Source organism: Carassius gibelio, chromosome A24 (assembly GCF_023724105.1).
Source record: "Carassius gibelio isolate Cgi1373 ecotype wild population from Czech Republic chromosome A24, carGib1.2-hapl.c, whole genome shotgun sequence".
NCBI lineage: Eukaryota > Metazoa > Chordata > Actinopteri > Cypriniformes > Cyprinidae > Carassius > Carassius gibelio.
Genome location: NC_068394.1, coordinates 4,180,244 through 4,196,755, shown reverse-complemented (window position 1 = coordinate 4,196,755; position 16,512 = coordinate 4,180,244). Strand labels below are relative to the sequence as shown.

The window sequence follows — 16,512 nt, the reverse complement described above, 5'->3', positions numbered from 1 at the left end:
GCCAATCAGGAATTTATTTTCCCCTCCGAGTTGAGATTTGCACATCTTCTGATAATAATGGTAGAAATAGCTTTCAGCAATACTGACCTTTAGCTGACCTTTAAAATGCTAAAACTATTTTAGATTCCTCTCACTGCTGGGGCTACATGAACACCTGTATGCCAGCAGGTAACACTTTCTCTCTCTTTCAGTGCTGCGTCCGTCTGTCTGTCCATCACATTCTCATCTGGTATATGTCCTGATGAATGAGTTCAGAGTTCTTTTAAAATAAGTTGTTTCAACTTGACAGCCAACGTGGCAGCATCCCAGACAAACTATGTTGTAATAATGCAAGTACATTACATCTGATATCTACCTGAAGGTAAAAGATCGATAACAACTAAACTGCTGGCTAAGTTTTGAAGAAAAAAAATTGTTTACTTACTTTATTTATACATTTATCTATCCATCCATCCATCCATCCATCCATCAAGTCCTTCAAAATGAGATAAACAAAAAGTAAAATAAAATAATTGTATTACTATATAATTTGCAGTTGTACTATTTATATAATATATCACACCTTTAAAAAAAAATTATTTTTGTATTACTTATGTATTTTAAAAGCATATTATGTTAACATTATATGTATGCATTTGCATTGATATATATAAGCATATTGTGTGGACTAATAGTAAATGATCGTAATAGTAAATGCATACTATTTATTATTGTTTATTTGTAATTGGACTACATAATTCTACAATTATGTGGTTTTTTAAGCTTCTAAAACGTATTGGCCGTTCTGTGTCAAATCAACCAAATTTCAGAAATGTCTGCTAAAATTTTAGATTTTGTTAATATTTTATCTGTAGAAAGACAAACATAAATAGGGAAGAAAGCCAAAATATTAAATGGCATGGATGAATATTTACTGAGTAATCCACTTTTTGGTAGAGGGGGGTCAAAATGTCAACTCTCACTTGAGATTTGAAGCAAAATTACAGGGGTTAAAATGACAAGAAAGATGGCAGCATTATGTTATTTTTACTCAGAGATTGGTAGGTCTTTTATTAAAATCAGATGACAATCATATGCCAATGGTGACAATTCATAAATTTCAAAAAGCACTTTTCCAGTTTTCCTCCCATGGTTTGCATGGCTGTAACTCAGGAAGCATTAAATATATTCATTAAACAATTTAAAATGAACTTTTCTTCTGGTACTGTATATTCATTTTTAAGGCCCATGTGTACATTTTTAAACTGTTCACATTTTCATTGGGTTAATTTGTATACAGCTCATACTTTTTCCTTTTAAATAGGAATGTCTGAAGAACAAATAATGTTGAAACTAGAAATGTGGCTCCGTGTATTTTTGTACCTACAACACAAAAAAAATCAGAACAAAAAATCAATATTGATAATAAGATGCAAAATTCTAAATACCATAATGAACAATGCAGAACACAGACGAACAAAGCAATTCAATCACTGTCTGGTTTTTAAAAAAAACAACAACAATCCATATGTTTTTGTCCTAAATATAATGCCAGAGATCGTTGCAGCCCAGTGTACTGTTCAGAAATATGTATGTGCGTTTATACCTGTGTATATCCTTGCTGCTTATCAGTATGAAGTACTGGCCTACATTAATATGTAACATCCTGCAAGGCTCTCTCTCTCTCTGATGTAGATGTGCTTCCAAAAGGAGAGTGAGTCGCGTATTATCGCAGACGAGCAGAGTGATGCTATCTACAGCATTCGACTAGTTTCCATTAGGGAATTACTAGGTCAGGTCGGGGGGGTTGTGGGGTGGTGGCTGTAGAGCAGACTTGTGGTTATGAAGGAATTCGCCTTTCTTGTTCGGCCAGAGGAGTATATCAGCATTTCTACATTACTCCACAGGCTGGGGCTGCACTACGAGGAGGTTAGGAAAGAGACTGGGATTGTACATCAGCATCTGTGTGCCGCTGACACAACCAAGAGATAGACCCGAGAAGAATCGCTGCAAAGAGCCTTTCAAAACAAGAGACACCTTGCATAGAGATGAGACTGCAGTCTCTGTGTTTGTACTGGCAGGGATTAAATCCAACTGTATCAGGAGGCAGATCACATGAGCTTCACTGTCTGCACTCCTATTGGCAGTCAACGCATCACATTGATGCTACTTTGCATAATACTTTATGGATAACTGGCAAGAAGCCTGGATGATGAAAATGCATAAATTCTGCATTCTATTTAATTCTAATTAACTCCAGGAAGCTGTATTTCAATGCAGCAATACAGACCATGTATAAGAAATGGCATTGCATTGTGCACTTATTGTAGACGTCACTTTTGTTTATGCACAAAAACAAATTAAATTCAGCATGAAATTAAATTACAGAAGTAAAACGTATAATGTGACATTTATTAGTCAAAGATAAGGTGAACAAAAGAGTAAGGTGGGTCATTAAAGTTTAAAAAAGGTAAAAAGAAAATGTTAATGTTTGCACAAAAATACACAACTCAACTCTTTTCAATATAAAAATAATATAAACTGTTTCTTGAGCAGCAAATCAGCATATTAGAATGATTTCTGAAGGATCATGTGACGCTGAAGACTGGAGCAATGATGGAGAAAATTCAGCTTTTCATCACATGAATAAATTACATTTTATTATATATATAAATAGCAAATAGCAGTTTTAAGTTGTAATAACTTTTAATGCATTTCTGATCAAATAAACACAGGTGAGCATAATAATAATTTTTTTCAAAAACATTTCAAAATCGTATCAATCCCAAAATTTACTAGTAATGTTATCTGTTTGCACCAAGTAAAAATAGCAACAAATAGCTTATAATTAGCTTAAAGTACAAATAGCGATGACATCCATATTGCAAAAAACAATTCTATTCTATTTAAAAGGTAAAACATTGGCAAAGTGAGCTGTTTAGTAAAAATTGCATTGCAGTTTAAATAGCCACTGCCTTATTAACATAATGGAAATGGAAAAAAGATATTGACTGATGATGTCAGCGAAGTAACTAAATTGAGATGAAAACAACCAGTAACAAGTAAAAAAAAAAAATAAACATTCAGTTTTTATGTCATGTTGAATTTAACATCTAATAAAACAGCCTCATTTAGCACAAATCCCCAGTTGAGGATCAGTTGCACATGTTTACAGCTTGAACTCTTACATTTTATCTTAGCAGGCCCTCTGTGGCCATTCCTAATGAGGGTCCCTTGGCTATATTTTGCATTATGTATAAAATGTTTTCCGATGCAAAAATAAAACTGTGTTTTTTAAAGTAGGTCAATGGTATAATGAGGATGGAGAAAAGCTTAAGTAATGTGTCAGGCCTCCTGTTTTAACAGTGCTGCTCCAAGGAGGTTACAAATATGTGAGTTTCAGAATATCAGAATGTTATAGTCATTTGACAATGCAAGTCCAATGGTTATTGATTAAACACACAATGCTGCACATGCTGTGATAGATTGAAGTCAGACATGCTGCTTAAACAAGCTCAGAAATCAAACTCTGAGAAGCAAATAACAAAAAGGTGGCATTTTATAACATTCAATGAAAGGTTGAGAGTGTAATGTCTGTCAACAAACAAAAAGGCTAAAAAAAAAAAAGATTTATTTTCATTCCGTTTGTCATTGGTCAAAAAAAAAACAGACAGCCCCGCCCCCAAAACTCACATCACTGGTTTCCTGTTTCTTGCTATAATATAATTATGCTTTTTTTCTATTTATATATATATAAATTTATTAGTTTATTTATTTATTCATTTCAGTCTTTCACAACGGTAAAATACATTTAATTAATGAATAACAAACCAACCAATCAAGCAAACAAGCATTTTTTTGAAACAGCAAGATAAAATTTATTCATTCATTAATTCAATCAATAATCAAACAAATAATTAAGCTAAGAGAGAATAAGTATTTTAACATAAAAAAAAATCCACACTTTATCTTTAAATTTAATTTCAATTGCATTTCAATTTCATTTGACATTTTCTTATAAATAAATGTGGGTTTTTAGAAAACAAAAAGATCAAAAAAGTATGTATTTCAGTCTTTCACAACAAACAATCAAACAAATAAATAAATAACCAAGCAGCAGCCAACCAACCAAATAAGATCCTGCTGTTTTAAAAACACCACAAGGCCACAGTGTTTACACTCTTTAGGGAAATCAAGCTACAAATAGTTTAACTATAGTTGTCTAAAAAGTATTTTAGCATCCAAAATGAAATCATCCATCTTTAACTTTCTTGTTCCACTGCCACTTTTTCAAGTATCTTTACAGTAAAACCCAAAATAAAGGCAATGTCACTTCTACGCCACCGCAGTGTCATGTAGCACAGCGCTTTTCTGTCTCACCTACTGACAAAACACTGAAAAACACTTTGCACGTCCAAGAACCACAAAGTGAAATCATACGCACTCGGGATCCACCTCAGGCAACGCAGGCCCCTGTGAAGGACTGTCAGTCCGGCAGAGCAAAGAAAGCGGTTTGTCGAGCACAGCTTTAGTATAAGAGAAAGGAACTCACCCAGCGGCTGTCCTGCGATAATCCTGGTGTTCTCGCCTGCCACGGCCGCCCGTGCATTCCTTTCACTCATGTACTGGACGAAAGCGTAACCTTTATGAACCGAACACCCCACGATCTTGCCGTACTTGGCAAAGATGACCTCGATGTCGGCCTTCTTCACGATGGCAGTGTTGAGGTTGCCGATAAAGACCCGTGAGTTGAGGGAACGCGGGTCGTTCTTGTTAGTGACATTGCTGGTCTGACTCTTCCCGGTCATTCTTCTCCTGTAAAGCAGAGACACGATGGGAACGACATCAACAACACCTGGTATAATGAATGTGTGTGTAGCATTTAAAGGCTGTTTCACTAGAAAGGTTGAAATGTTTGATAAAATAGAATGTCTTCAGTTATGTATTTTGAGCAAAATGGAACCATATTTCTTCCAAATAATTTTAGGATAACACTGGTGTCAGGGATATGATTAGGTTTAAAGGCTTGAAAAATACTCTTGACATTTCTCTCTGATTTAGTTAAACATAAAATCACCCTATTTGATAATATATAATAAACCTTTCTGGTCTTCTTGTTAGTGATTCATCAATGCACAATATTGCAAAGATTTGTAGCCTTTGCATCCTTAAAATTAAGTTGTCAACTTTTATTTTTCAACCACTTCTCTTGAACTATCTCAGATATATATAAGAAACCACTTTCATGTTCCTATCGCATCCAGATTATAGTGCAAAGTACCACTCAACTTTTTATACTAGCAGAAAATCCTAATCACTAATAAAAAAAAATAAATACATAAAAATACATTAAACTGTTCAAAAGTATGAGTACAATATGAGTCCTCCATCCATAATATTGCTTTCTCCAGTGATAAAGTTGTCTTATCTGAATCAGGTGAGAAATCTGCAGATCAAGTACCATTTACAAACAAAAATAGTTAGTAAAAAAAAATTGTTCTAAACCAATATGTTTTTGAAGGATTTTGAAATGACAGGACATCAGGGGGTAGACCTTTTCTTTGGAGAAAGCATTAGGTTTGAATTATTGTGATGTTTTTATCAACTGTTTGGACTCTCATTCTGACGGCACCCATTCACCCCCAAAGGATCCATTGATGAGCAAGCACTAAATTTTTCCAAATTTGTTCTGATGAAAAAACAAACTCTTCGTCTACTTAGAGACCTGAGGGTTAGTAATTATAAATATTTCAGCAAATGTATCATCTTTGGTGAACTATTCCTTTATATTACAACTATCCACCAAAAAGTATGAATACGTGAGAATATGAGTGAGCACTGGTGTGTGTAAGTGAGAGATGCATGTGGTTATTTGTGTTTGTGTCTATAAATGTGCGAAAATATGAGCAATCTCTGTGAGTGTGCTGGTGTGAAGGTGAGAAAGCAAGCTGCGCGCGGCTGAGAGAGAGAAAATGAAGGCCTCAGGTTTATGCAGTCTCTCTATTACTCAGTGAATACACAGTCAGTCAGTCTTCACATCAGAGAACAGCAGCGAGATCCTCCCATTGGGTGTCATCCAAGTCCCCTTACCGCACACACACACACACACACACACACACATTCAGAGACAGTGACTGCTATTGTCTGAGACAGAGATGCATTATGTTCTGTCTCTCACGCTGTCAACGACCTACTCTCACAAGACAGCAAGAATGAACACGCAGCTCCATTGAGACATTAGTGAGACAGTGTGTCTGAATCAAACAAGCTGACCGAATACGACAAGTTAAGTTGCCCAAATATATACTTGGTATTTGTTGAGAGGCAGGAGTGTTGAGCTTCAGCACTGATAGGTCGTTCACACTGACAGTGATTTCAGTCACTGGAGGCCGACATTACTACTGTATTTCTGGATGCCATAATGTTAAGGTGGGCTGTGTAACCATAGCTTTCGGAAATCTGATTTATTTTTGGGAAAAGCATAATAAAAAAAATAAAATAATTAACATTATGCAGCCAAGGGAAAGTGCTACATAAATTGTAGCTGTAAAAAGGAATGTCTTCTGGTTGATGCAAACTGGCGTCAACACCCAAGAAGTCTATTCAACCTTTATTTATGATGAAACAATGTAATTTGTTAAGGCCAATTAGCTTTTTATATATATATATATATATATATATATATATATATATATATACATATATAGTATAAGTTGATGTGATTTCCTCATATTTATTCTTTTTTTTATATATATATTTATTTAGTCTTAAATTTATTTGACAGTTTTGTTTTAGTTTTAGTAATTTTGTTACCCAAACTTAAACTTATTTCAATCAGTTGCCAAAGCAACAATTCTAATTTTAATTTAAGCTAGTTACACACACACACACACACACACACACACACAACCAAAAGTTTGCAGTCAGTTTATGATAAAAAAAATAAAAATAATAATAATATATATATATATATATATATATATATATATATATACACACACACACACACACACACACACACACACACACACACACACACTACACATACACAGTCACACACTGTTTTAGCATCAAACAATACTTTAGTAAATTACTACACTCATTGTTTGAAAAAAAAGACACAAGACAAACAAACACTTTCTAATCTGTAAATTTACTGAATCCAGACAATTGAATAACTTTATAGATATAGTTTGGGGGTCTGAATTACGATTTGTGTAAATATGATCTTCTTACTTAAGTAAATGAAATTTGACAGAAAAATAATCGGTTTCTAATAATCAGTTTTATCAGAATGCTAAACAGCATGTTTCCTGTTAACCATTTTGAATGCATTACAGTTTTTAAAGGAAATACTTATATGTAGTTCTGCACAAACAGCTGTTCTGCTTCAGTGTTTGGTGTGAAACAGGAAAACTCAAAAAATCATGTCACGTCAAGGTTGTATCTGATCATCAAATGACACTAGTTTTTTGTGTCGACGTCTTCAAATGCCTGTTAGAATTTAAAGCTCTCTAATGTCACTGAGAAATGAAGATTAGATTTATTTATCCCGGGGACCAAATGCTTGAATAATGGATCCAATACTCTGTAAATAGGATTAGTTGCCAAGGTTACCTGCATTGTGGGAATGGTGCTAGCTGAAGGCTCACACATTCAATCACACACACCGACACGCTCACAGACACACTCACACTCTCATGTGTGCAGTCATTCATGGAGACAGAAATTGGAATAGTGAAATATGCCCAAGCCAAGCCACAATGCAGCCATGGGATCAAAATCTGAAATAAAAGTAAATTAAATAAAACTAAAAATAAAAAATTAGGGATCATTTCAGTGAACACGGCTTGTGCATTCCTCTTTTTCTAGCTTTCAACTTCATCTCTTTCACTTCTGCCCAGAGAAAGAAAACTATAATTATCCTTTGGAATCTACTGTAAGTTTTTTCTCCTACACAGAAATTAGATTGAATGGACTTTTAAGTGTAGCACAACTCAACTGTAGGGTCTCAACATTAGATCTTAACTATAAAGTTCTAAATTGTGACAGCGATATTTATCCTGAGAAAAAGGCCTAAGTAATCTCACATGTGATTTTCAGAACAGATCTCAACAATGCCTCCAAAATTTGTAGGCACCAAAATTTCCAGACAAAGGTCAGAGATTCACTACTGTTCAAAAGTTTGGGGTTAGTAAGATCTTTAAATGTTTTTGTAAAAAACGTAATATCGTCAATAATTGTCTCATTTGTGTCTATCATTACATAAAAACCTGGAGCAAAACATTTAGACAAATCTCTTTTACATACAGCAAAAAATAAGTAAATGTTGACGGTGTGTTAACAAATAAATAGCATTTTTTTATTGATGTTTCAGCAGATGGTGTGTGGTTGAAGTTTTATTCATTTCTTGGTTTAATAAATTATGTTTTTTGGGGAATAATATTTATAATATATAATAGAATAAAAATAATAAAATTTCTTTGCTTTATCGAATCAAATTTAGTTTTTATCATTATGCCAAATCCTGGAACAAATGAGATTTGTTGAGCTACAGATGAGGGAATTATTTTCAGAAAATAATGATAAACATTTTCAGCTTTTCCTCACTCAAAGCTATCGTACGTCTTCATAAAACTTGGAATATAGTACATATAAGTTAGTTTGGACACTTTTTTTTTTTATCTTGACGAGTTCCTGCTTTTTTTTGTTGTTTGGAGAATTAAACCATACAGTATATTTACTTTGGTGCTTCATGAAGGACAGAGTCATATAGGTTTGGAAGAACATGAGGGAGAGGAAATGATGACAGGATTTTCATTTTCATGGGAATTATTCCTTGAGGTCTCCTGCGCTGGGAAACCTTTGAGCAATAACATTCTCCTTTGGGTTTGCAGCTCTTGGGGGTTTCATGGACGATAAACTGTGGCTGAATCCAAAAAAGCAGTTCGACAGAAAACAAGTGCTGTAATAAACTATAGCAAATATACAACCTCTGTACCACCTGTCCCCTTAAAAACATTCCTGTGACTGATGTCCAGGACCAATTACAGTGCCATGAAGTTCAAGCTTTGACACCACCTCGATCTCTCAGAAGGACAGAGGACTCCTTTTCAAACTCTTCTTCTTCCAATCAGCAAATCAGCAGCCTGTAATTTAGAGCCTTTGCACTGGCAACCGTATTGATGATACTGGACAGGAAGGCGATAGCATTCACAAATCAGCAAAGATGTGTTAAATTGCCCCTCTTATCAGATAAATCTCTTGTGTGGAGCGTTTGTAGATGATCATCCAGCATCTGTCAGCTGATCTCTCTCTGGCTCGTGTTATACGGCAGCTGGTTTCCGGATTATCAATTGTCCTCACGATATTCTCGTTTCATGACGGATCTGATCACACATCTGCAAAGAATGAATGTAGGCTAAAGGGTGAATTCACTAAGCCCCTTATTTAGTTCCTTATTCACTAACCACCCACAATCCAGTGGAGCCGGTCACCATCTGCGCTGATGTGACGCTGTGCTGTGGCTATTTTAATTCAACATAGAAAGTGCATGGAAATAAAGGGCTGAATTTTGACATCAAGGTGCTCTGGGTTTCAGGTATTAGTTGGATAAATGTACTTGTTGCGTTATTTATTGAAACACTCTGGAATATTTTAAGCTTCATGCAGCACATGCTAAAAAGTACAAATACACAAAACGTTGTCAATAGAAAAATTAAGTATGATCGCGTGTTAATAAATAAACAAATAAATAACATTTTTAATAATAATAAATTATATTGAAGTTGGTGTGTGGTTGGATTTTTTTATTATTCAATTACTTTTTTTGTATTCCAATTTAAAATATAATTTTTAAAATATTTTAAATAATTCATACATATATTCAGGTACAATATTTAAAAAAAATAATGATCATAATAATAATAATGTGTTTGTTACAAATAATAAATAAATTAATAAATTGCTAAAAATTAATAAATTAATAAATTAATAAATTAATAAATAAATATAAATATAAATATAAATATAAATATAAATATAAATATAAATATAAATATAAATATAAACGAACGCACGGACGCACAAAAGCCCAAACGCACATACATACATACATCTTAATAGTTCTAAATATTTTTCTTATCTAGCCAAAGGCATCAAATGAACCAGAACTGCCCCCTCAAAACAGATAGGTGTGTGTACGTGTTACTTTATAAACTGCACGTTGTAAAAGCCCTTTAAAGTACAGTAGAGTCCCAGTTACAGCACGTCTGGATCTGAGCGCAGGCTGCTCAAGAGCCACAAAAGACAAGGATTTAAGTTTAAAAACCTCCACGCTCTGTGAGCTCATTAAAAGTCTCTGAATACCCTCCAATTGACATCCTGTGTGATTTTCCAACTCAGTGAACGTGTGTGTGGCTGAGCCGAGACCCTGCCGTGCAACACTAGAGAACTGAGGCAGCAATCAGCCCGAAAACCCCCTCAATCACACGCAGAGAAGACAGGAGAGAGACTCCTACACCTCGTGTGATAGTCTAACACACTAACTGCACAGCGAGCAGACACTCAGGGTTAAAACCATGTGACTGTTACCCAAACACCCCAGGTGCTTCCTCAAACTTCCGGGGTCTTGAGTCACGATCACGATCTGGCAGGAATACCCATAATGCAGTTGGGTAGAGAGAGAGAGACGAGTGTGTATGCAAGATTCAGGCAAAACTATACGTGCTGTCTTGATATCAAAGCATAAAAAATACTTAACTCATGAATATTTAATATGTTACGCACCGCATTTTAATATGATATTTTACTGTTTTTATGAATGTCTAATTCACTGTCTGGGAAGATTTGCATAGCACCACCCAAATGTATACGCAAAGAAAGAAGGCGTTTAACATTATAAAATGGATAATTCTAGCTCAAAAATCTGATTCAGGCCACGTTTGAAGCTAAAATGCTGATAAAATAAACAGAGCTGTGACTAAACAGTTGAATTTTATAGAGGTTGCCAAATCATGCGTCAATGTTTACTTGTGAAAGTTAGTAAATCGTGCTGCTTGTGCTTTTGCTCACTTTATGATTTTCAATTTGTGAGCAACAAAATGGGCAACAAAAATCCCATAGACTCACACTGAAGGAGAGACCCAAGCCATTTTTCAAGACCAGAATAATACAGTGATGTGAAGGTCAGCACTTCTGCATTGGACCAATAATCAACCACCCAAAACCACAAAGCAACATCCTGGCAACAAACCAAAACACTCTAACATCACAGTTATTGGCTTATTGCTTTTGCTACAGCACCATCCGACCAGAATTCATGGAAGTCCTCGCTTCATTCGGTCTTCTCTACAGCTCTCTGCACTTTCCAGATACTAGTCCAGAATCAATCGACATGGAAGGAAATGACGCTGTCCGTCACTGGGGGATTGATGTCAGGGATGGTCGGGGATTGATTTAGGAGGTGGGATTGATGGGGGGAATGACTGTCTGTGGTGATGGAACTTCTAAATGCCCGAGAGCGCTCTTATCAAAAGGACACTGAAGAAATGCTGTCAATGACAGGACTTAATTGCCTGGCTTGTGTTTCTGACACACTGCAATGACATTTCTGGGAAAATCCACAAACAGGGAAATCTGGGGAGAGTGACACAAAAAAGATGGATTCAGTGTGACAGGAAAGAGGTCAGTGCGGGTCATTTTAATGAAACAGTGTCATCTTTGCCCCATTTGTGTCCCCCGTGACTTTTTAATTTTTTCTTTTTTCCCTCATCACAAATAACAGTCGATTTTCTTGTTCTAGTTCTGCGGTACTAGATATATATTTATATATATATATGTGTGTGTGTATATATTTTTATTAAAACATACACAAATAAATCAACAAACAAATAATTTTTTTAATTTTATATTTAAATTAGCAATAAAAAAAATCCTGAATTTCTTTTCCATACATGGCCCTGTTTCCTGAGATTGACCCAGCACCATTAACGCTAAAATTATGTTTAATTTATTAACATTTAAATAAATAAATAATACTAATTATTACTTAAATCGTATTAAATACATATTATTACCAAAATGTTTGTTTCTAAATTTTATTTTAATTAAAAATATTTTAATTTATTTTAAATTATTTTTAAATATATTCCTAAAAAATAAACAATTTAATTTGTATCTATTTAAAAATACATAGATTTATATTAAAAATCATGCTTTTCCACACATGATACTGTTTCTGAGAAAAATAATAGCATTTTTTTATGAAAAAAACAAACACAATAAATATTTTTTATTTTGTATATTTAAATTAAACAATTAAAAATCTGAATTTCTTTTCCACACATGGTCCTGTTTTCTGAGATTGACTCACCACCAATAATATTAATCTTTATTTATTTACATATAAATTAAATAAAAAACAAACACAAATAAATAAATTAAATAATAATACTAATTATTAATGAAATATTTTAACTTAACATTTATTACTAAAATTATTTAATTTGTCATTTTTTGTTTTATTTTATTTTTTTAATCCAGATTTGTTTTTTTTTGTTTTTTGTTTTTCACTTGGTCCTGTTTTCTTAGATTTACCAACCACCACTTATTTTTGTATTGCAGGAAAGCTTCTTCGTCTCGGTTGTGTACCTGAGACAAACAGACATTAAACATGGCACAATGACTTAATCACATACAAGGAGAATAACAGCGAATGTTTCACAGGATCACGCAGCTGTTTGATGTCTTGTTCAGCACACTCCTGACTCATTTATCACAAACTTGTTACTGCAGCCGTCTGAAATACAGGTGAATGCAAAGTAATCACAGAGAATGAGTTACAGCTTGTTTACATTCAGCTCTGCACGTAAAACATAATCGCTGTTTATAATGAGAACATTCAATCCTCACAAACACCCACATAAAACAAGTTACTTCTGATTCAACAGCTATTTCATCATTATTTAAGAACTATTTAAATTATTTAAAACTATTAAACACTGAGCTACAGACTGAGAGTTGAGAAAAAGGACTGTTTTCTTATCTCTAAATTTACAAAATGTAGGACAAAGGACAAAGTGTGACTTTACAATCATTAGAATGCACTAAAGAGTGTATATAAATAATAAAATATAAATATTTGAACATTGACAGCGAAAGAGGCAGCTGCTCTCTCATATGACCTGCCACTCTGAAAGTCTGATGACATGTTTGTTATCAGCTGCTCTGATTGGAGAGAGGAGCAAAGGCACTCTGAGATAATTTAGTAAACATTCTGGCAGTGGAAAGTGGCTCACAGGAATGACAGCCATGCATATTAAAAGCAAAAATTCAAAGCATTTCAAAGTGACAGGTAAACACTGCTCTACAGCCTTAATGTTTACATAAAATGTTTTTTTTTCTTTCTTTCTTTAACCCTTTATTTTACAGTGTTAATAGACTTGGCCTTGAATATACTGGAATATATTTTTTTGCATTGCAGACTGAAGTTAAAAATGGACACAGTTTTTGCTTTATCCAGATATATTTTTACTCAAAGTGAAACATCCAACGGTGTTTAAGTCTGGGCTCTGACTAGATGCAACGACATTCACATTTTTTTCCTTTAACCACTGTGTGCTCCGTTTTGCTGTGTGCTTTGGGTCACAGTCATGTTGGAAAAAACTTTCTTTCCACTGACAACTTTCTGGCAGGGGCAGATGATTTTACCCTAGAATTTGACAGTACTTTGCCTCATCCATTTTTCCTTCTATCCTGACCAGTGCTCCAGTCCCTGCTGCAGAGAAACACTCTCATAACAGGACATGACCACCTCAGTGCTTTACTGGAGGAATGCTGTTATTTGGATGGTGAGCTGTATTGGATTTCTGCCAGACATATCATTTGGTGTTGAGGCCAAATAACTCAATTTTAGTCTCTTTTGCCTCAGAATCTTAAAGGTGTGTTTTGGCAAAGCTCAGTCGTGACTGAGCGTGGCCTTGCTTGAGGAATGGCTTTTTTCTTGCAGCCTTCCCATACGAGCCACATTTGTGGAGAAAGTGTGATATTGTTGTCACATGCACACAATGACCACTCTTTGTGATGAATTCCTGCAACTGCTTCAGAGTTGCTGTTTGGCCTCTTGTTCACCCAGACCAGTTTTTCATCCAGTTTGGAGCGACGTCCTGATCCAGAAAGGGTCTGTGTTGTACCAAATACCTTCCACTTCTTAATAATAGACTTCAAAGTGCTTCTAGGCATTGATAAAGCCTGACCACAACTTTATGCTAGAGATCTTTTGACGGTTCCTTTGTTACCTATAGCCGATTGTTTGCTTTAGTTGCACTACCAAGGACTGAAATGCTTTAGTAAAGCTGTGATTATCACAACGGTAAATCATACGGCTTTGTGTTGAGAAGGTGATTAGCTATGTGACAAAGTTGTTATTTTTTTAAGGGGGATGATTCTTTTCTATACCCATTATATATATATCAGATCAATACATTTGGAGCTGGGGAAGGCGGAGGGTTTCTGGAGCATACTACAACTGCTGCTACTAGCTAGCAAGAATAGCCAAGTATTTGAATGTTGTGCAGCAAGCTTATTGGCAGTGTATGTGGGATAAAAAAAAATCTACTGCACCATGTGAATAATGATATCAGACTGAGTTAGAACATTTTGGCCTGCATCATCAAGAGTTTGTCTATACATGTAAAACATACTAGTAATAGGAAGTTGTCAAGTTTCCTCAAAGACAGAAAAGCAGCAGGAAATACCACAAAAGTACTCCAAATGACATGTGAAGTCATCTTGAATCATATGATAGCTTTGTGCAAGGTACCAACTACAATTGAAGCTGTCATTCATTGAAAATCTTCCCTACTGCTGTTTTGTGTGTGTGTGTGTGTGTGTGTGTGTGTGTGTGTGTGTTCTGAGGAAGAAGTAAAGTCTTATGGGTAAGTATATGATGACATGATTTTAATTTCTTGTGAAATATTTCTTTACAGTGTTACTGGGAGTGCAGCAGTATGCAGCGGTACCCTACTGCTCTCCACAGCTAAAATGAATGGAGTGCAACAGGGAAGTGTGTGTGTGCGCGCACTTGTGTGGACATGCATACATATTTATGTGCAGAACCTGCTTTATACTTGCCTATGGATGTGTTAGTTAGACAAGATACTCTTGCTCTGTGTATGCATAACGAGTAAGCGGTTTTTAAAACTTTTTGCTGACCCTGAAATGGGATGATACCCCCTCCTAAAACAGAAGGGTCCAGGCACGTATACTTAGGGTTGGTAAGATTTTTTCATGTTTTGAAGTCTGATCACTAAGGCTATATTTATTTGGCCAATGTAAAAACAGTAATATTATGAAATATTATTACAATTTAAAGTAACTGTTTTCTATTTTAATGTATTTTAAGCTATTTATTCCTGAGATGCACAGCTGAATTTTCAGCATCATTACTCCAGTTTTAAAAGTGACCTGATCCTTCAGAAATCATAATATGCTGATTTGATGCTCAATAAACATTTCTTATTATTAGAAATTCTTAAAACAGTTGTGCTGCTTAATATTTTCGTGGAAATTTGATACATTTTTTTTTCAGGATTCTTTGATGAATAGAAAGTTCAAAAGAATATAATTATGTAATACAAGTCATTATTGTCACTTTTGATTGAACACAAATCCCAATATTTTTTTAATTGTTCCTGACCCTAATAATAAATATTATTAAATATATAATTATCAAAGATAAATATATAAATAAACGTCATAAATATTTAAATATAATTAATACATAATGTCTACCTTCCCTTGAAAAGAAAAAAATATTAATATAATATATTCATGAAATTAAATAAGTTTAAGTGTGTGATTAAAAGTGATTAGTCTCACAATTTACAACCGGTAACTTCAATAAAATGGTAATAAAAACTAGATTTTTATACTAGCGAAGCTCTGCAAAAGTCAACTGTGCTATTACAGTCCTGTTCCTCATGTACATACTATGTACTTATTATAGTGATTACAATAACTATGTAATAACTAGGTACTAACCCTGAACCTACCCCTAAACCTAACCCATGTAGTTACCTTGTATTACCAGAACTTTCTTAGAGAAATACACTGTAAGTACACTATAAGTACATGTTAGTACACGTACTGTAAAATAAAGTGCAACCAATGTTTGGATACAGGCCCAAGTCAAAATTCGACCTTCACTTCCTATTTTCAAGCCCATTCCTGTTGCCCAAACATTAGAGAATGGTGTTACTATAGCAATGCAAGGTCATGGGTTAGTTTCCAAGGTAATGCATGAACTGGTAAAATGCATATCTTGAGTGCAATGTAAGTTGTTTTGGATAAAATTGTCTGCCAAATACTGTACATTTTATTCACCATTTTTCTGTCATTTACCCATTTGTGCAATGGTAAAGGTGCTGCTTTCTTTGGTAAATAACACTAACAAAAACTGTATAACGTAGATGCATGCTGTGCCTACAATTCTGAACAAGAACAGTCTGCCCTCTCAAACACCATCCACAAAGA

At 34.5% G+C, this 16,512-nt stretch overlaps 1 protein-coding gene across 5 annotated transcripts in view; it reads right to left on the bottom strand.

Annotated features, from left to right (window-relative positions):
• The window catches only part of LOC127945818 (RNA-binding Raly-like protein), a 99,504-nt gene that overhangs the window by 40,491 nt on the left and 42,501 nt on the right, over positions 1–16,512 (bottom strand). For all 5 annotated transcript variants that reach the window (XM_052541890.1, XM_052541894.1, XM_052541893.1 and 2 more), the window contains one exon: positions 4,532–4,794. In XM_052541890.1, coding sequence (XP_052397850.1) covers positions 4,532–4,787 — 256 coding nt within the window. In that variant the 5' untranslated portion in view covers positions 4,788–4,794. The remainder of the gene's footprint in view (positions 1–4,531; positions 4,795–16,512) is intronic.